Below are 21,775 nucleotides of genomic sequence, written 5' to 3'. Positions count from 1 at the left end.
AAAATATATTGGAATTCATTCCAAAATGCAAGAGGTTGATTGCTGCTCCGTTGATTAGATAAAAACATCAAATTTCAAATTGATTTAGAAGTTTGACTCGATCGTGCTCTCTGCGTAGTAGAGAGTTCATGGTATACCTTGGGCGTACGTCACAACGGTGGAATGGTAGTGCCCCCTAGAGTTGCATTTAAAACAAATGGTTGTTTAGAACACTTTGTTTGAAACAACTTTTCTTACTTTGAATTTCGAAAAGTAAAAAGTTGTTTTTTAGGCTAATAAGTTTGCATCACGTTTATGAGCCCCTGTGTCACGTTTACTGAATTATTTATTTATTGGAGCTCTTAAGTCGTTTCGAATTGCTTCTGTTTTGCAATACTTCAATAAGAAAAAGAGAGGAGATAACGTAGTGGTAACGATAAGCGCCCACCAATCTGGCGGACCGGTTCGATTCCCGTCGGAGGTTTATCTGAACTCCTCTTTCCCCCGCCGTTGCCGTTCTTACGGCGACAAAAAAGCCCAGAAAAAGATTCGACGAAGGAAAGCAGCACTCACAAGGAATGGAAAGAACTAGTAGAAAGGGCTGCGGCTTCAAAAACATCAACATCGAAAAGAACTGCGGCACCGGGCACTCTAGGCCGAGGTGGATGTTAGATTAAAAGGATCGCAACTGCATGCGTGTCTTATCGCATTGTACATTGTGTGTGACTTGTTCAGATGAAAAATATAACCCAATAACGATCATTCAGTACTGTTATGGATGTTTCACCGATAGATTTTACAGAATCGTTTCAATATTTTCTCAACCCTAAATTTAATTGCAAGATTATAATGTTTCGAAATGATAAAAATGCGATTGGAAATATTCAAGATTGCTTTGAGAAAAAGGCGATTGATTCACGGTTTATGATGTTGCTGATGATCACGTCAGTCTGCTGCTTCATGCCTATTTAGCACTACGGCGAGTTTTCTGATGACTGGAATTATTGTCAATTATCATTTGTGCCTGAGTGATGCATCAAAACAGGACCGCATATGGTTGTTTAACCTAAATTATGAACGAAACATGCAATATATTTCTGTAACAAAGCAAGGGTGAAAATAAGAGAGAAATTACTGCAAATGTTAGCGCGGATGAATATGATAATATTTGACGTCATCGATGAAAGCCGACCATAAGAAAAGCTCACGCTTCCGCTCGTCTGCTGTGTTGAAATAAATATACGGTGGCGTGGTGATGTGGTAGATTTCTTTTTGATTCTTTCTCGCCTCGTGGTATACGGTTAAGCGCGATTCTACGCTTTTAGGGAGGTATTGAGTAGCTAACGACGAATACTTCTCATTTCTAGCTGAAATTTTAATTCCTAAAGATTTTCTGAAAATTTGACTGTAGCTGATCATGCCAGGATATGGAGGACGGGACGGTGGCCGTAGCAGCGGAGGAAGAGGGTGAGTGAGCTATAAACTTGCTTATTTGTACCTTGATGATCTGCTGTAGGGTGTCGATCAGTGATCAGTAGGACTTATTTGCGGTATTGCATTTCATACTTGACTTGAATATGAGTCGTTACACGTTGATGTTAGTAAAATTGTGTCAGAATTTCCTTTTCACAGAGACGGTATATATAAAGGTCTATGACCAGCAGAACTCATGATATATATATATATCCTTGTCTGATGGGTATTCATCCATCCGTTTGACGCCAGTCTGCAAAAATTCTGGTGGTTTTCAGAAGAGGTCTTGGACGGCTTTAGACATATCTATAATAGTATCGGCCATTTTAGCATTTATGTACAGAAATTGACTAGCTTTTCATAGAAACAAACAACAAGTGTCGTCTATTATATTTTTGTTGTCTAGTTAGAGGTCAATCAGAGCCGCAAGAAGGCTGCCATTGGTAATTGCGGTTGCGGGTATAGATGATTCTCGGTGTGATTGATCAATGATCACCATGCTATGCGCAACTGATAGCGAATTAATTGGCTCGGTGCCTGCAGTGGGTGCCTTGGTGGTTGAGCTACTAAATTCGCAGGTTTACAAAATTCGATTCGAATTTGAAATATCTAGTTCAAGATTCACAATTGAACAGTCCCTTCGCAGTTTTGACTTGACTTTCACATTGCAGATACGGTGGAGGCGGATATGGCCGCGGAGGATACGGTGGTGGTGGTGGTGGAGGCGGTAGCTACGGGGGACGTAGTGGTGGAGGTGGCGGTTACGGAGGAGGCGGATATGGCGGCGGGGGTGACCGTTACGGCTCGTCTGGCGGAGGCCGTTATGGACAGAATGGCGGCTCGAAATTCGATAGTCCTGGACAGAGTTTGAGGAAACCAACCTGGGAAACAGAGAAACTGAAACCATTTCAAAAACACTTTTACCAAGAATCTCCAATCACCGCAAACAGAAGTGATGTGAGTTTGTAATTTGAATTTCAAAGTTTCTGACACTAATGCCTGTGTTCTTGTTCTTCAACTAAGGCGGAAGTTAACGCTTATCTCCAAGAAAAACAAATCACAATGATGGGCAATAATCGCAAAAAGCCCATTTTTACATTCCAAGAAGCCGGATTTCCAGGTTCTTGCACTTTTCGAGTATTTCAGTTGCAGTATCATGACGCGGTATGTTTTTCCTGCAGATTACATCAACGGCATGCTCATGCAGGCTGGCTTTGAACATCCAACGGCGATTCAAGCAGTAGGCTGGCCGCACGCACTAAGCGGCGCTGATATCGTCGGCATCGCACAAACCGGATCTGGAAAAACGTTGGCTGTAGGTTTATAGCTTTGTTATACCCATTTGGTATAGATTTTCGTCAAAAGGACTTCCAACAAGCAATGATGATTGTAGTCCAACACTTGGATTTACTTCCTCCGTTAAGCTAACTCTGAAGCTCTTGAAAAATGATCTTCCTCCTGATCTAATTATAAAAGTTTTCTTAGTATCAGAAATTCTCTGGACTTGAGCTACCATTTAATTATGAGACGCAAATTCATAACATAGCAAGGTGTGTGAGATGTTGGTGTGATAATATGGAGCATGACTACATTAGTTCATTCACAAGTCAAGTTTCTGTGTTCTGCAATATACATGTTCTTGCGTGAAATCCCTACTGTACATACTTGGTCATGTCGTGAATCTCAAAATCAATTTAATGTATTAGAAATATAAAGGTACGGTAGCCTACTTGTTCTGGAGCCCAAACGGTATACATATTAGTGGTTTGACTCGGCCATATTGTACAGTAGTGATGAAGAAATTTATTGGTAAAATGGTACAGTTAGTACTGCGTTAACGGACTGAGATATCATTCTCCATCAAGTGTGAGCCATGTTTGCAGGAGCTTCGACAGTGTTGGTATTCTGAAAACAAGTCAGCATCAATTCATCGACGAATATCTGATGACCATTACCGGTATTCTCATATATTGAAAGACCTTGTTGAACAACCTTTGCTCTTCCTGGGCACGATTCAATCTCCTGATTACCATTCTTAGGCCGTTTGTTGTCATGCTTTTCGGTGGTGCGTAGCCATAAATAATGTAGATGTAGAATTCCTATTCTATGTTACAAGATGAATGAGATGCAGTGCTCTAATTCCGTCGGCGGGATCCCTCGGGCTGTACCTGTAACCGTTTTGTTGTTTTACAGTTCATCTTGCCGGCGATAATTCATATAAACGCTCAACCATATTTGGAAAGAGGAGATGGACCTATTGTAAGTACCGTGCTTCAAATAAGCTTAGGGTTTGGACATTTGGGTATGGTCGATTGACGGCAGTTGTATTTTTTATTCAAACGTGCAAATAACCGTCTTAAAACATATTTTATCGTTTCCAGGCTTTGGTGTTATGTCCGACTCGTGAGCTTGCTCAGCAAGTACAGGTTGTGGCTGATGAATTTGGGAAAAGCTCAAGCATAAAGAACACCTGTGTCTACGGTGGAGCGTCCAAGGGACCACAATTACGTGATCTGGAAAGAGGTGCGAATTTTGAATACAATTGGATTGGTTTGTATAAAGTGTTATACTACGTTTGAACAGGTCGGTGGCGTTGTGGATAATGTGGTTCAACCCGAGTATTTGGTGCTTTTAGGTGTAATGGTATTTGTCGATGCCATCGTTTTCTACTAATGTCGTTGACTTATTGTTCATGCCAAACTACACCGTATTTGTCGCATGGTTGTGTTGAATGCTAGCTGACCTCAGAGTTGAATCGTCTAGTGCAGGGGTTCCCAAACTTCTCATGGTTGCGACCTCAAATTCCGATTCAAAAATGTTGCGCGACCCCACATCTCAATTTGGCGTGCTGGGTACTAAGAGAAATGGTCATCATCACCTTCGCCCAAACCTGTTCACGGCCTATACGTGAAGCTGGCAACTATATTTGCTCATGTTCCCGTTGTTTTCGACCACCTGCAACTGTGGTGTGCCTTGCAGGATGCGAAATTGTGATCGCCACGCCCGGCAGGCTGATCGACTTTCTTGAGTCTCGCAAAACAAACCTAAAGCGTTGCACCTATCTCGTGCTGGACGAAGCCGACAGAATGTTGGACATGGGCTTCGAGCCGCAAATCAGGAAGATCATCGAACAGATCAGGGTGAGTTTGTCTGTTAGTCAATCGTCAGTGTCGGCATGTTTGTAACCAATTCAGGAACACCTCTGGTAGTAGGTAAGTTTTGATCTGATATAATATTGCAAGTTCTTTAGACTGTCACCTAAAGACAATTCCAAATTGTGACTCTGCCTTACCATTCGCGTTTATTAAGAATTATGTTGCTTTGATTTGTCACAGGTCTTGATTTATTAGGAATTGTGACTCATACCTGGCTCGCAACGAAATTTCCAAATTAACAACTCTGTTCGTTTGTAAATACGTAAGGGGGTCTGTGGACATATGAGCATGCAACATTACAGCATGCGACACTTCGGCATGTGACAATTTGGCATGCGACACATGAGCATGTGGGTTAAATGACGGGTTAGGGGTAGGTTAGGGTTAGGCTTTAGGTTCGGATATATATAAGGGTTAATTTCAGGGTTATGTTTCGAGTTGGGGTAAGTTTTTGGGTTATACAGTCACTTGCTGAAGTGACGCATGCTGATGTGTTCCATGCTGAACTGTCGTTTTCCATTGTGTCGCATGCTCATATGTCGGGCAATCACGTAAGTGCTTGCTATTACCTCATTTTATGTACTGCATTGCGACTCCAAATGCCAATTCAAGCGTCGCTTCGATATCGCTATCCAAATGGGAGTCTGACTCGAGACTCTCACAAATTGAATCTAAGACTCATGGCTGCTACCATACGACCAATCGAACATTACGCCTTCAAGTCTGCCTGCTGCTATTTTGAATCGAATTCTGCGACTGACTCCCAACTTGAATAACAAATTGAAAAATTTGATTCTGACTACCGACTCGTAAGTGACCAAAACTCGAAACTGTCGTGACCCTGGCTTGTGCTCTCCAGTCCTGGTTATCACATTCTCAATCACGAATGTTATGCAAATCTAGGCCTATTGAAACACTGCGTTCATAAAACTGATACTTGGTAAAATCTTCACTCGAAAACCAGCTGAGGCTTGACACATGTTAAATAGTGAGAGTAGACTTTCCTCACTACTACTCAACACTAATGTGTCTACTGTATTGTTCTCTTTTTAACAATTTGACGAGTAGTAATCTCTCTCTCGCAGCCAGACAGACAGACACTTATGTGGAGCGCGACGTGGCCAAAAGAAGTCCGAAAATTGGCCGACGACTTTCTCACCAACAACGTCCACGTGCAAGTACGTCGGTTTTATTTTTGACCAGGGCTGTGTGGTCACTACACTTTACCACTGACTCAATTTTCCATGTACTGATTTCGGCTGCTAGTATTTTCTTCACAGAGCTCGTCTAAATCATTCCTGTAAAATTACTTGGAACATTATACGTTTATTACATTTCAGTTATTATTGCCGGCTGAATCGACCTGTATTTTTCTCAACTTGAAAGAAATTGTGTTGTCGGAAAGAAATTAACTTTGTGTTACTGTTATTTCAATAATCACTCCTGCTATATGATCTGCGTAACCAGTGTCTTACAAAATCCTAGATCAAAAATGGGCCATGCTATAATTGCTATATGTGAGCGCCAGCGGCTCATGATCATAAAAAGTAATATCGGCCTGGTGTAAATAACCATAGAAGACCAAACACCATGAATAGCAAAATAATCAATATTAGATATCAGCCACAATAATCTCTCTTCATTTCAGGTGGGCTCTCTCACGTTATCTGCTAATCACAACATCCTCCAGATTGTCGACGTTTGTCAGTCGTATGAAAAGGAAGAGAAGTATGCGCGGACTGACGTTCTTAGCCTTTGATTTGTGTTATTCGCGTCCTGTTCTCTCTGTCCAGGTTGATGAGACTGTTGGAGGAGATCATGGCGGAAGCCGAAAACAAGACGATCATCTTCACCGAGACCAAGCGACGTTGCGACGAGCTGACCAGACAAATGCGACGCGACGGATGGCCGACCATGTGCATCCACGGCGACAAGTCGCAGCCCGAGAGAGATTGGGTGTTGAACGGTGGGTGGCTTCGTCGAGTGTCTTGGATTTGGTGAAGTGTGTCCAGAGGTGGCCAGACAAGGCGGGAAGTTACAATCAGAGAACCCTCTACCCCTTTCTAAGTTCGATTCTACCCACTTTTCAAATCTCGTCAATGGCGCACTGAAATTTGTTTGCAATTCTCTTCCCATGCTTTGTGAGTAAGTCAATATTCACATCTCGGTACTAAATTGAATAGAATCTAAATCTAAATTTTGACATACCATAACTGGCATATGTTTATGTCATTATGTGTATAAAGAAGCAAGATTTTCTGATCTCAATCACTATTGATTTGATATTTCCAACACTTGTTTTCGATTCTAGATTCCATTCGAGTACAAATCTAGAATTCATTGGGTGTTGTAAATATCCAAATCCCAGTTGTTTTCTGGTAATACAGGAGTTATTTCCAAAAGCAGCGTGAAAGTTATTACAATGGCATATCCGAATCCACATCCAGCATGAAGAGATTACTGAATCCTGTCGCAATCAGGCCAAAATCATCCGAATCTGTATTTATCAAATCCCGATCGAGCGAATTAACCACTCGTGTCTTGTGGTAGTTTGTTTTGTGCTGTCTTACTCGTGTGTATCATGGCCGCTAGATTTTTGATTATGGGTCAAATTCCTGTTCCTGCCAAACTAAGCTGGATGCTGTAGCAGGCCTCTTCTAAGACATTTATTGAAGTCACATTGGTTTTTGCATCGATGCATTTGTACTACATTCCAAAGTTGATGTTTCATCTTTTTTTTTACAGAGTTCCGTTCGGGAAAATCTCCAATCCTCGTCGCTACTGACGTGGCAGCTCGCGGGCTGGGTATGTCTCCAACTTTGAAAATATGCGTTGTCCCAGTTGTTGCCGTTGTAAAAAACGACCGTGCCGAATTGCGCTAACGTCTTGTTCTTCTTCTGTTTAGCAGTTTGATTTGATGTGTCTACGGCAGGACTATTGGGCATGGCGAGTCGATGGATGAGAATATCAACGGGAGGACGCGCGTGGTACTTTCTACCTCCCTCGCCCCCCTCCCCAACTCTAATAACGTTGCCCCGTCGCGTTTTTGATTCAACCTTGTAAAGATCAAATCCAACTTCAAGCTTGAAATATGTCCTAGTTCAAATGCGACGTGACGGAAATTAATTTCAACTTCACCTTGAAATTCACCGAAAATAGTAAATCTCTATCTAAATACGATCATCGCTGGACAGTGGAGAAGCACTGATTTATATTTTCAAACTCAACCCCTCGTACTGATTGGAATCATCAAATCGAAGTTGAAAACTGGTTCCAAGTCAAATCCCAAATTCAGAATGAGTGCAAATAATTTGAAAGTAGCCCTAAAATTAAGAATTACTTGAAATCGAATGTCAAGTGAAATCTAACTTAAAAAATCGTTAATCTAGATCCAAATCTGTTAAAAATCTTCGAAAGCTCATCTCTGGACACGGCATATATGTGGTCCTTGTCACCTTGTCCAGATGTTAGTATACCAAATGAAAACTTGCTCCAAATCAGTCCAAATTCCACATTTTCCACGTCCATTTCAAAAAATCTCAAATCGAAATCCAACTCCGGTAAAAATGTGAGCTCGAATCTATTCTCGTATCCAGATTCAACGTTTTTGGATCCTGTTGGATAGAATAGAAAAAGAATAGAAAAATAGAAATAGAAAAAGAACGCAATAACTCATTATCATTTCTGGACGTATTAGTTGAAAAGCGCAATACCAACAAATTTGAAACGTCTGTTTTCAGAAAACCGACATTCACAGGCCAATACCTTCGCTGGAATTCATTTAGTCCTCGGCGCAGAAAAATTAACCTCATAGGCACACTCGTGCATAGAGCGTTGATGATATGTTCGGGTAACAAACTGAGTTTAGAACTTGACTACATCCGAAAAATCTTACTTGATAATGGTTACCCTGAACACGTCATCAGCCGCGGCATGGAGAGGAAATTAACGCAATTCAACGCAGAAAAACGAACAGAGCCCACCGCACGAACAATAAAAGATGTTTATATCCATCTACCTTGGATTGGCCCCATTTCCACCCGCTTTGAAAAACAATTGATTTCTGCTGTCGGTAAATGTTACGATACAGTCAAAACCAATGTGATTTTTACAACAACACAACTGCTCCCTTCAACACGCAAAGACGTGCTTCCTGCACTTCAACAAAGTAATGTAGTGTACGAATATAGGTGCCACTGTGATTGTGGCTACGTGGGAAGAACGTCAAGACGTCTGCAGGACCGCATAAACCAACATGTCCCCAGATTTATCAGAACACGTGCGTCACGCGATGTGAAAAGCTCACCCTTAACTCATCCACTTAAGATTGATGCTGATCGATCAAAGGCAATTAATTCTGCCATCGGCAAACATTTGTTGGATAATCCGATTTGTGCGAATAATTATCGAGACGACCGATTTCGAATCGTAGGTCGAGGCCGTTCACAATTCCATTTGTGTGCCTTGGAATCAACTTTTATCAAAATACACCAACCAAAACTCTGTCAACAAAAGGAGTTCGTGTATCACCTAAAAATAGTACATTGAACGCTCTCTCATTCGAAATTTCATGCTGGTGACGTCATATTTTGTGATACGATTGTTGATATACAATGTTCTTTCCAATTCTCTACTAGTTGCTGACGATTACCCCTGACGAGTGTCAGCCGAAAATATTCGGGTTCATTTCAATATGAATATACTATTTAATTGTATATTGAAGTTCTGTACCTCCAAGAAGCTCTTCAAATAGATCCTGTTGGTATATAAATTCTGAATCCTAGTCAAAATCTGATCGTAAAATCATGTTATGGTGTTAAAATCCCGTTTTGAAAGTCGCATAATATTTCCGAGGGGCTCGGTGCTGGTAGCAGCCCGCTTGCCGGTCGCTTTGTCCCCCTTGCGTGCGGACCGGAGTCTCAAACGGTCCGGGAGACGATGCGGGGGGCTCGGTGCCGTCTCGAAGAGCGTGTGTAGGAGACTGCGCGGCGTTGCCTCCCCAAAAATGTTCTTCACATTCAAGTCATGCTTGGTGCCTGCCGCTGGAACATCGACTATCTTTAAATGGAGGGCGGGTAAAATTCGGTATCTGACTCTTTGAATTTGAGGTTTTCTTTGTGTTTCTAATTGTAGTGTGGAGCAGTGGTGGTTGATCGTCCTTTATTCATTAACGGGGATATGGACAGGAAAATAGGAATAGACTCTAAACTGACTCGTTTTGTGGTATATGCCTGAAGTCTCGAATATATTGGGATGGTTGTGTTGCCGAAATGATTAGGGCTGGACGAAATACAGTACTTGAACTGATTCGAATTTTGGTCAAGTTTTGAATATCCTCACTAGGGTGGAGTGAAAAAAGAAAAATTTGAATTTCTAAAAGTGCCTTTGATATTTTGTCCCAAATCTCGAATGAATTCACCCTAATCCTCACTTGGCATCATTCGTAACCACCTTGCAACCCACCCGATTTTGAAATCCTTCACACACTCAAGAAGTCTGTGCCAACACACTCTAGCTCATGACATTGCTCCTTGTCTTTCGATTAGCCCTTGGTCTCAGGATGACAAATGTAACTTGAGGTTATAAGCTGCCCTCGATAGCCCTGGCTTTATTGCTGTATCACAAAAACGGGCAATTGTGAACCCCGGTGTTGAAAAGTCTGTTGGATAATTTCCAAAGAAATTACATGGTTCTCGTAATGTATGGGTGGCCAGAGTGGTCATAGCTCTTTTTTGTTTCGAAAGAACTATCGATTCGATCTTGAAATAGATTGCAGTTGCAAGCAGGTGGAGTCATTGCTTGAATCAAATCGAATCAAAATCGTATACTGTTTCAACTTGTACTTGCCTAGGATTCATGTACCAGTATTGCTATGCCCAGCTCTGAAAAAGATGCCATGGGGATAATAACATATTTCTCTGTGCCATCTAGCGGGACTGGCATTGACAAAATCCCTTGTGCATGACGATGTCTTACTACCGAGTAATTTACAGACGTTTCCGATGTCAAGTTTGTCATAAACTATGACTTCCCGTCGCAATGCGAAGATTACGTCCATCGTATCGGCAGAACAGCGCGTGCCGATCAAACCGGTACCGCCTACACCTTTTTCACGAGCGTACGTACAGAGTGTCCTGCGTGAAGCGTACGGGTTATAATTCTTCTTCTCATGCAGGACAACAGCAAGCAGGCGCAGGAGCTGGTCGGTATTTTGACCGAGGCGAAGCAGCATGTTAATCCAAAGCTGTTGGAACTGCGAGAGCAGTGGCGTCGATTTGGAAAAGGCGGCAAAGGTATCATCGCCGATGTCTCTACAGGGATTTGAGATATTAACTGCCGCTGTTATTTTTAGGATTTAGTAGATTCGGAGGTGGCGGCGGCGGCGGCGGAAGGTACGTTTTGAGTTGCTGGTTATTTTCCTGTCATATTTATGTGGCTGCCTGTTCGGTGTACTGACATTCTAACACGCCACACAATGTATAACAGTTGAAATTGATTATAACCCATAAACCAGGCGCGTAACCAGTTAAATAAAAGGTAGGGGTTTGAATGTTTTTCAAAATAGCGTCAATTCATTAGGGTTCAGTATGAGCGTAAATGCCAATTATACAAGATCCTTGTGTTGACGAACTTACGCGTATGATATGTTTACCGGCGATTTCGTCAGTGCTGTCAATTAGCGAGTCCCTGATCTCGCATGAACAGTTCAATATGCGATTGTTCAGGCCAGTGAGAACAATCTCGGCGGGAGTTCGTGTGCCTTGTGCACTGTCAATTCTTGCAAATTCGCAACACGCAAAACTAAAACGGAATACCGAATTGCAACTGAATATTGGAGATGGAATAAGCATTTCAAAAGAACGTCTCGAGTTTGAAAAGGGAGGCGCAAAACTAACCCATCTGGAAGGATTAGCCTTGAACTTCACCCCAACCCCAAATTTAACCTGAGATGGACAAAGCAGTCATCGTTATTACTCGGGTACTTTACTTCGATGTCAAGGGTCGGCAACCTACGGCCCGCAGGCCGGATCCGGCCCACCAAGCGAAATCGTCCGGCCCGCGACATAATAATTAGTTATCACAAGAATACGGCCCGCCGTTTCATGATGAGTTTTATTCTGCAGTGCAGCACTGCATAAAGAAAATGCGGCATTGCTACGATATAATAGTAGCCTACATCGTATTAGTCTATTGTTACGCCATAAAACGAAGGTGGTTGAAGTAGGAGATGGAGATAGGCTAGACTGCCATCAGTGCTTATCAATCGGGTGTATCTCGCAACCGAAGGTGTTCCATACTTTTTTAAAGGGTTTACCACTCTAACGGGGTTTGACAATAAAGGTGTCCTTCCTTTGCTTCAAAAACGCTTGGAACATCTCGGACGCAATGACGGAATCTCGAACTGTTTAATTATAGACAGCTAGCCTCCATATGTTAGTTAGCCTATCTATAGTTTAATTCTCCAGAATGCATTTTGTGCCAAGACAACAAACCCGAATAGTGTTTTGGCCACAATGGTGAAAACTGTTAATATTATTTTTGTCTCATTAACTGAATCAGTTACGGTACGCCAGATATTACTAGAAGCAGAGAATCAATATGGCGATGTCCTGTAGGCCTATATCTGTCATGTTCGCGCATTAATTCGAACAGCTATGCTTACACGAGTGTATGAACTAAGAAATGAAATAAAAACTTTCCTCGAAAACACAAATATCGCCGAATCATAATCTTATAATCGAAAATGTGAATCTCATCTTGCTTTCCTGGTACATTTAACGTCACATCTGAACAAATTGAATTTGCAACTTCATGGGGAAAACAACTAAATACGTGAGATGTTGAGGCGCATTCAAAACAAATCTGTGACTCTGGAAATGTCAACAGTACAAAGAAAATTATGCTCACTTTCCTATACTGGAGGAGAGAAAACCTAGTAGGCCTACCAACTACTACATTTGTAACTGTGATACGAAATTTAACTACTGAATATTCACCCGCTTTTCCGACATTCCTTCTCTACAAAATGAATTCTGACTATTCAGTACTCCGTTTAATGTGGACGCCAATACCATTGCCTGAAAATTTCAAATGGGCCTGAAATGCGATGCAGTTGAATTGAATGACAAATTTCATACAAAGAGCATATCGCTGCATGACTTTGACAAATAGTACGTTCTTGAAATTGGTCTTTATCCCAGCTTGACCGACAATGCAAAAGAAATTGCATTGATTTTTGGAAGTACATACGCATGTGAACAATAGTTTTGAACAATGAAATTCACGAAGAGCAAGCTAAGATCACGTATTTCGGACGTCCATTTTCAATAGGGTCTTATTCTTGTTTCATCTGACTTGTTACCAGAAGTTGAAAACCATTCACAAAGCGAGCTGCGTCAATTGTCACATTTATTCTGTGTTGTTGAAGTGTAACTACATGCGGCTTCTGATTGGTATGATTGAGATTGCAGCAACGTAGGATAATATAGACCGAAGTGAGCGTAAAATATAGTACTAAGAAAAATTCCGGCCCGCCAAAAAGTTGTACACCTGAAATTTGGCCCGCGACTAGCAAAAGGTTGCCGACCCCTGTTCTATGTGAAAGTACCGTTGTATATTTGTAGAAGTACTGATTTCCAAGTGAAAAGCAATTAAAGCCTAGTTTTCATTGAAAAGTGGAAACCGTTGCGCAGTATGGAAGTACCTATGCAAGCAATCTGAAAAAGCAAGTAGTGTAAAAGTATCACCACTTGTCTGCTTTTGAGTAAGTTGTGCAAGCAGGCGAAACCTGCTCCGGTATGAAAATCGGCAGGGTTGTAACCAAGTCACAAGGCTTCGAGTCACAAGTCAATCTCACTTTTACAGTTTTGACTCGAGTCAAGTCGAGTCATTTGCAGTTCACCACCAAGTCAAGTCCGAGTCCAAGTCAGCGAGCAGATGGTCGAATCCGAGTCATGGTATTATGACTCGGGTCCGAGTTCAGGTCCTTGTGTTGACTGCTCAGTTTCCAGTTAAAGTCTTGTTAAACTCATTTTTTATCACTCTGTTTGGTGATATCGAATGGTACGCATTTATAATATACTGATTTTTCTCACTTTTAGCAGTTTCTGGTTGCATTTTCAAGGACCAGTACCAATAGAAGAAATCCCAATGGTGTGGCCACTTTACTATACTTCAAAATTACAATGAAATGTACGGTTTCGACAGTCTGAGTCTCGAGTCATATGACTTGGTTCGAGTCGTGCGCAATGACTCGAGTCCAAGTCGAGTCAATACACAGATTGACTCGAGTCGAGTCATTTCCGTGTTATGATAAAATGACTAGATTCAAGTCGAGTCATCAAAAAATCGTGACTGGAGTCGGACTCGAGTCGAGTCAAGACTCTAGTCATTACAACCCTGAAAATCGGTAATCTGAAAAAGCAGAAGTACGTTGTTACAAACCGGCGTGCCGAAATGTCGCTCGCTTGTACAATGTACATTAGGGTTGTCCATAATTTGGAAAATCTTACAAATCCTCGGTTGTAATGTCTTATTCGATAGATTATTGATAAAAAACGACACTGAGCCTGAAAGAAGCTCACAGAAAGGCCGTTAAGATTTCGTGCAAAGCGTTTGAAAGTAGCTGCCGAAGAATGGGCGTGCCACCGACCATAGAACGGCGAGAAGACTAGTAATCAAGAAACCACGGCTCTTGATTGGATAATCGGCTATGCTTCAATGACCACGTCAGCAGCAGCTTGCTGATTAGGTGAACAAGGAGTCTGCTACTGGCGGAGATTCTGAAAGCGCATTGTATGTAGGTTGACAGATAATGATTTAGGATTGATTCAAGGTATCTTGAGGTACGAAATACATGATGCACAAACAACAGCTGCTTCACAAAAACGTCTAAAGCATGACCGCTTCATTGTGAAGGAAACCGCCGTAGCCTATATGCCTTGTTTTCAACGAGGGAAAGCATAGGCGCTTATGCAAGTGGCAATGGATTCCTAGTTTCAGAAATAATATATCATTATTGAATACAAAGATAAAGCTTAACAATGACACTATAAGTTAGGTGATCTTATTGGGCTCAGGTTGCAGTACATAGTTGAAATTTTGAATGCTCTAGCGATCGGCTGAATCAGACGGTTAGGCTTAGCACTCATCAGATGTTTGCAGCAAATTGAATTCACTTGTAAATGTTTTCGAAGTCCGTAATGACGTCGCAGAAACGAGGTTTAAATGCAAGCACAGGCCCTGCTTGATATGATATGCAAACTATGTTGGATACTATGCACCAGTGTTGGGATGACTCGAGTCACGACTTGACTCGAGTCAGACTCGAGTCACCTTTTTCGTATGACTTGACTTGACTCGACTCACTTTGCTAAAATGACTTGACTTGACTTGACTCGGCGTATCAGAAATGTGGATTGACTCGTGACTCGGAGCCAAATTCACGAGTCAATTTCAAGTCATCAAGTAAAAATCACCTTATCTTGCATTTTGCATCTTGTTCGTAGTGTTGGCCAAACTTTTGTGTTACCCATGAGAGCGACCGATCATTAAATGATCCTGCGTTTTACCGAGCCCCCAATATTCTCTCACAAAGACATTGACCACAAACGAAGTGATCGAAGCTACAGCTTACGTTTTCGTAAACTAGTTGTAAAGTAATTTAATAGCCAAATATACATTTGTGTTCTCTGTTCTTACCTTAAGCAAACCTCTTGTTTTATTGAAATTGTAATCGTATATAGTTTATATACTCCTCAACCATTGGCGCAGACTTGTATTGTATCATATCAATATGTATAAATGGGTCCTGTATTGCATCTTCTCAATTCGTTTCTTGATTCTCTATCCTGGCTGGTAACTATAAAATGAGGCTATGCAATTACTTACGTAGTTCAACAGTTCTACGCTTATGTGAGCGATACATCTCCTTATTGCATGTATATTCAACTCTATATTCGTTCATCGGTTCAGAATCAATGACCAATAAATCTGTTATTCAGAGACCTAGCGAAATGCAATGACGTAATCATGCTTCATACTTCTAAAAGGCAACTTGACTTGAATTTTGACTTGACTCGTGACTTGACTTGACTTGACTCGACTTGACTCGAGTCACCTCCCAAAATCGTCTGACTTGACTTGACTCGAGTCACCTTCGAAAATCGATTGACTTGACTTGACTCGAGTCAAAATGTGCAATGACTCGAAATGACTCGTGACTCGAAGGTAGTGACTTGATCCCAACACTGCTATGCACTATGCAGCATTGTCTGTGTTTACCTTTACACCCCTTTTCTCCGCGATTATTAAGGAATTTGACATATCATATCCAGCATATTATGTGCTTACTTTTACGCCTCTTTTCTGCGTCATCATCAAGGACTCTGACAACACTTGCAAGTGAATACAGTTTGATGCAAGCATCTGGCAAGTGCCAAGCATAACCCGTCGATTCAGCCGACCCTTAGAGCTTTAAAAACTTCAACTATGTACTACAACCTGAGCGCAATGAGATCACACAAACTATAGTGTCATTGTTAAGCTTTATCTTTGTATTCAATAATGATATATTATTTCTGAAACTAGGAATCCGTCGCCACTTGCATAAGCGCCTATGCTTTCCCTCGTTGAAAACAAGGCATATAGGCTACGGCGGTTTCTTTCACAATATAGCAGTTCTGCTTTGGACGTTTTTGTGAAGCAGCTGTTGTTTGTTCATCATGTATTTCGTACCTCAACATACCCTCAATCAATCCTAAATCATTATCTGTCAACCTACATACAATGCGCTTTCAGAATCGCCGCCAGTAGCAGACTCCTTGTTCACCTAATCAGCAAGCTGCTGCTGAAGTGGTCATTGAAGCATAGCCGATTATCCAATCAAGAGCCGTGGTTTCTTGATTACTAGTCTTCTCGCCGTTCTATGGTCGGTGGCACGCCCATTCTTCGGCAGCTACTTTCAAACGCTTTGCACGAAATCTTAACGGCCTTTCTGTGAGCTTCTTTCAGGCTCAGTGTCGTTTTTTATCAATAATCTATCGAATAAGACATTACAACCGAGGATTTGTAAGATTTTCCGAATTATGGACAACCCTAATGTACATCCTATACTGACGATAGCAAATTATAAAAATGCATGACTGTCCCATCAATCGTTCTGTATCATTGTAACAGAGGCAGAGGTGGCGGCCGCGGTGGTGGTCGTGGTGGCGGTCGAGGCAGTGGTAACGGATACGGAGGACGTTCCTACGGCATGGGCAACGGAAACGGCATGATGTCCGGAGGCGGCAACCCGTACGGCCGTTGAGGTATTGGAAGCTTGTGCTGGTAGATGGACGATCCCGCGTGTGCCGCGTTGACCTTTTACTATCGATATCTCCCCCTGTGTCCCGATAGATGGCGTACGGAATCTCGGGGCTTGTACATGTTTCTTGATCGCCGGCGGAGGTATTGTTTTTGCCGGTTGGCCGCTCTGGCTCCGCGTGTGGTCCTGCCTGATTATTCCGCGTGCTCGCTCTGTGCTTATCGGTTTTCGAGACGTAATACAATTCTTTGTAACTACTGGTACTGTGAATTTGATTGCGGGGATACTGGGGACTACATACAGGCGGGTTTGTAGCCAAGTCACACGGCTCCTAGTCACAAGTCAATCTCACTTTGAATCGAGTCAAGTCGAGTCATTTCCAATTCACCTCTGAGTCAAGTCCAATTCGGAGGGTCGAGTCCGAGTCATGGTATTATTACTCCAGTCCAAGTCATTGTGCTGACGGCTCAGTTTCCAGTTTAGTATCGTTAAACTCTTCGAAATTACAATGATATCGGTCTGAGTCTCGAGTTATGCACAATAACTCGAATTGGGTCATTACAATCCTGGTAAATATCGATTGCGCATGCGAGGTTCATTTGGAGGTGTTCAGTGTTCAGACTAGAGCCCAACGATATCAGATTTTTCAGCCGATATCAATAAGAACGATATGTTGCAGTTGCAGATTAAAACTCCAACTCGCTGCTATCGTGGTGTCACGAAAATTGCCAACAGTATTTACCTCTCTCTAACAGATGCCGACATTTCATTCGAAGTGTGAAATCGACTTATTGGCGTTTCGATAGTTGGTCGGGCTCTAGTAAAGATTATTGGCGTTTCGATAGTTGGTCGGGCTCTAGTAAAGATTTGATCAGTGGCTCCCAAGATAGGTGGTGTGGCTCCCTGGCGGGCGTTTTCGGCAGGCAAGAGGGTGGAAATGATGGAATGTTCAACTTATGATCGTGGTTTACAGAAACGGCTTGATGATTTACATGGTTGCCCGACAATTGAGCATGCGACAAAATGAAAAACGACTGATCAGCATACGACACTGCAACATGGGACACATCAGCGTGGGGACACATCAGTGTGACGACACATTAGCGTGGGGATATATCTGCATGGTGCCATATCAGCATGGGGACACATTAGCGTGGGGATATATCGGCATTGGGACATATGAGCATGGGGACACATGAACATGGGGACATTTGACAATGTTTACATATGAGCATGGTTATTGGTTACACAAGAGCATAGGGTCACATAAGCATGGAGACATGCGGCACTTGAGCATCACGACACTTCCGCATGTGACATTTAATCATGCGACAATTGCGCATTACGACACTTCATCTTGTGACACCTTAGCATGCCACAATTGAGCATTATGACCGGTGGGGAATTTAGGGGTTTCAAATATTTAGGCCTATTAGCTCCTTTGCAATTCAGTTATTCGCATTATCAGTGCCAGTGCCTCCAATTAGCGAGAATCGACTGGACAGCGACCTGAATCGGTACAATAAGATTTCATATGTATATGAATATGTATCCACGGTAGGTCGAGCTGGCTAATTGACAGCATAGCCGAACTCGTTACAGATGAAAGGACATATTTATTTCTAGTTAAGTTTCAATTTTTACGGTCGAGCAGCCAACTGTAGGCGACACTTGGTGCAGGTTGGCCAAATATACCGGAGTATCGGTATGGTCGTATTCGATAATAAAATACTCTTATTGCGTTCTGCTGAGCGAATAATATCAGTGGCGCCTGTGCATTTCCACCCGTGTACCACTCCTGATAGACAGGTGTGAATATGCACCCATGATGCACGAAACCTGAACCTACATCAGACTTATACCGGGATATAAATCGACTACAAAATTATAATCCAAATTATGCATGCACGTAGGAACGCAGGTAGGCTACGTCGGATTTATGACTGCGATATAATTCTGAGTTAGGTTCTGTTTTCGTGTATCACCCTTTACGACCGTTTGGGTGTAAATACACACACTTTTCGCTAAGAATGTATGCATTTCTGAGTTCATCGTATAATGAAGCTAGGTATCTGCATGAAGTAGTGCTCTGTAACAGACATGTGGTGATTACTTCATGAATGTAATCGATTGCGATTACGATTACTTCTGAATCACGCGATTACGATTACAATTACAGCAAAATCAGTGAGCAGTCAATTACGATTACGATTACATTGGAAAAGTCATCACGATTACTCATGATTACATTTATTTTGCTTCTCAGAACTAATCTTGGCCGATATATTGGAAGACAATGTGAGGAATTACGGATTGCGATGAAAAGGTTTAATGAGATCACAATTTTCTTAATAAATGATAGTCATTTGCTTGTTCCATCATAATGTACCCATTTCCCAACTTTATAGAGGACGATTTATCCCACGCAACGATTTGCATTCTTGCCAGGTTCGTAACTGTCGCACCCTAAACCCCCAATAGGGTGGGAAGCGAGCTCGAAGTGGTCTCAAAAGTATTTCATATATCAATATTTCAATGAATTAGAGTATTTTCGAGAGATTTAATTGATTTGAAAATTTTCTTCGAGCTTGGCGATTTAATGTCTCTAGATCAGCGGTTCTCAACCTTTTTAGACACGCGCCCCCCTTGGCGATGGTCGAAAAAATAGCGCCCCCTGACCCCCATGCACTTATCGTCATATCAAGAGCACATCATTTAATACAGAGGTAGGCGACCTTTTTGCTAATCACGGCCGCATTTCGACTACTTATGTAGCCTAAGGCCGCATTCCCGGGCATAGCCGTAATGAACTAATGGGCCACAAAATACCTTTATTGATCTGTCCATATCCATTCCCGGTGAACTCCGGACTATTCTAATTTTCACAACGGCCTATCGTATGCACTGAAATCGCGAGTAGCAATGTTATAAAGAGTTGCTGGGGCTGAACATTGTCGCGAAATTTTTCAGATTCACGAATGAATTCCATAATTAATAGTATAGCAGTATCACATATTACTGTCAAATATTTATCCTTTCTCAGCCCATGTGATCAGATTCGCCGGTAGAGTTTATGGAGATAGTGCTTTCGAAAATTTAGGGCAAGTTATAAATGATAATGCATATTCGGGTGGGCCAATTGTTATTAGTCACTTCGTTGCATGCTGTTATTTCTTGAGCCCCCATCAGGATTGTCGATTGTATCGGTAGTGGAAATTGTGGAAACATATTGAAATCGCCCAAATGTACGTACCATAAACAAATTTTGTTAGTGAGGAGCACATGATTCCGATTCCGGCTCAGATTGAGAAGGGTGCTACTATATTAAAATCGATAGATTAAGTAGGCTAATGTTGAATTGCACGGAGTGCGAAGAAAAATTCAAGATTAATGAAAATCTCTCAAAAATTCGGGAGTGAATTCGTATTCAATTTGCACGTCGACGGCCGCCAACACATGCTAATTGAAGTAGGTTTTGACGGCCCTGCAATTTCCCTTCTACGGTCGCAGGTTGCTCATCCCTGATCTAATAGTATAGATATGGTATGTCTTACGCCAAGTTTGAATCCGCATTCCAGTTGTTGAGTCTTTAACATTTCTGACAAATTTCCCCACACTTGTTTGAAAATGGCAAAAAACATTGAACAGGACATCAATTAATTTCAAGGTAGGTGGCACTGAGACTAATCCTAATGCTGGTAGTGACTACAGAGAGCACGGTGTCGTTCTGTACTGCCCTGCTAAATTTGATCAGTTTTGGAATTGAATTAAATTGTGCTGATTTAGGGTAGCCTAATTGAGGGCGAAACCGGGCAACCTATATTGCATCTAAGTTAGGGTTGCCATACGTCCGGAATTTCCCGGACATGTCCGGAATTTCACTGAAAAAACTGCGTCCGGGAGGAAATTCTATGATATGCCTAAATGTCCGGAATTTTGAAGTTTTGGAGTTGACTCGAACATTTTTCGTAAATTAACTTACAGTATATTATTTTCAAGCAGATTTATGCTGTTCGGAACTTTTCTTCGCGTTGCGTGGGAGTTAATGTAACGTATATATAGATATTAGTATAGGCGCCAGCCACCGCCCTCGTAAAAATTGCAATCAAAAATAAATATAAATAACTGAAATAACTCTAATTGTCATCGCAATTATACGCTAACGGTATATTCCTAGAGTTGACTAAAGCCGGTTGGATGCTTCAGTTACAGACAGTGGTTCCAAATCTTGGGGTCGTCCGCCTTTATCTGGGGATCGCGATGATGTTGGACGTAATCAGCTCCCTAGGCCGTGAGTAAGTTTTGGCAAGCTGAAATTTTTTACTAAGCTTATCAAGTTTTGAGCTTGGCCACGGAACATTTTCAAGTCGTGACTGCAAAACGTTGGAAATCTCGGGATGTGCAACTGCTGGTGCATTAGTAGCCTAATATATGGAAGAAGCAATATTATTGACACAGTTCATTCGTAAAATTTAACAACCAGATGCATATAGTAAGTGCCCAAGAAGTTACATCGATTACCCTATGATGAGCCCAAGATCAGTACTTTTTTGGGCGGCCAGGGGGCTGAAAAATGTTTTTTCGGACCTCATTAAAACACACAACCAGATAGCCGCACCGAATTAACAGTATACACCAGTGCTGTCAAACACAATGCCGACAGCAGCCAGACACGGCCTGCCAGACGATTTCATCCGGCCCATGAAGAAATCTATTGCAGACTCAAGCAAGTAGCAATCACCAGAGCTCACATTACAGATGGCCCGATTCATGACCTATGTTGCACTACATTCTGGGCAATGCTTTGCTAGTATGGCGTCATATTGACAGACAATGTTATACCCCATTTTAAAATCCGCTA

At 42.0% G+C, this 21,775-nt stretch overlaps 2 protein-coding genes and 1 long non-coding RNA gene across 4 annotated transcripts in view; 2 read left to right on the top strand and 1 right to left on the bottom strand.

Moving 5' to 3' along the window:
• Positions 1–17,171, top strand: part of LOC145457620 (putative ATP-dependent RNA helicase DDX17) — a 169,169-nt gene extending 151,998 nt beyond the window's left edge. Inside the window, exons 2-16 of one of the 2 annotated variants that reach the window (XM_080335845.1) lie at positions 1,347–1,446; positions 2,124–2,409; positions 2,476–2,572; positions 2,634–2,767; positions 3,646–3,711; positions 3,834–3,975; positions 4,432–4,592; positions 5,693–5,785; positions 6,256–6,335; positions 6,401–6,573; positions 7,353–7,412; positions 10,601–10,725; positions 10,783–10,900; positions 10,960–10,999; positions 16,785–17,171. In XM_080335845.1, the coding sequence (XP_080191971.1) occupies positions 1,397–1,446; positions 2,124–2,409; positions 2,476–2,572; positions 2,634–2,767; positions 3,646–3,711; positions 3,834–3,975; positions 4,432–4,592; positions 5,693–5,785; positions 6,256–6,335; positions 6,401–6,573; positions 7,353–7,412; positions 10,601–10,725; positions 10,783–10,900; positions 10,960–10,999; positions 16,785–16,917 (1,758 nt within the window). In that variant the 5' untranslated portion in view covers positions 1,347–1,396 and the 3' untranslated portion in view covers positions 16,918–17,171. The remainder of the gene's footprint in view (positions 1–1,346; positions 1,447–2,123; positions 2,410–2,475; positions 2,573–2,633; positions 2,768–3,645; positions 3,712–3,833; positions 3,976–4,431; positions 4,593–5,692; positions 5,786–6,255; positions 6,336–6,400; positions 6,574–7,352; positions 7,413–10,600; positions 10,726–10,782; positions 10,901–10,959; positions 11,000–16,784) is intronic. The other variant, XM_080335851.1, reaches the window with a different exon arrangement.
• LOC145457855 (uncharacterized) overlaps positions 1–21,775 on the top strand; it is a 383,081-nt gene that overhangs the window by 124,908 nt on the left and 236,398 nt on the right. The window lies entirely within an intron of this gene.
• LOC145457511 (sterol regulatory element-binding protein cleavage-activating protein-like) overlaps positions 1–21,775 on the bottom strand; it is a 94,403-nt gene that overhangs the window by 57,562 nt on the left and 15,066 nt on the right. The window lies entirely within an intron of this gene.

Source organism: Botryllus schlosseri, chromosome 2, assembly GCF_051294905.1.
Source record: "Botryllus schlosseri isolate E-star chromosome 2, Bs_hap1, whole genome shotgun sequence".
NCBI classification, from domain to species: Eukaryota; Metazoa; Chordata; class Ascidiacea; order Stolidobranchia; family Styelidae; genus Botryllus; species Botryllus schlosseri.
This window is presented reverse-complemented; position numbering and strand designations above follow the sequence as displayed.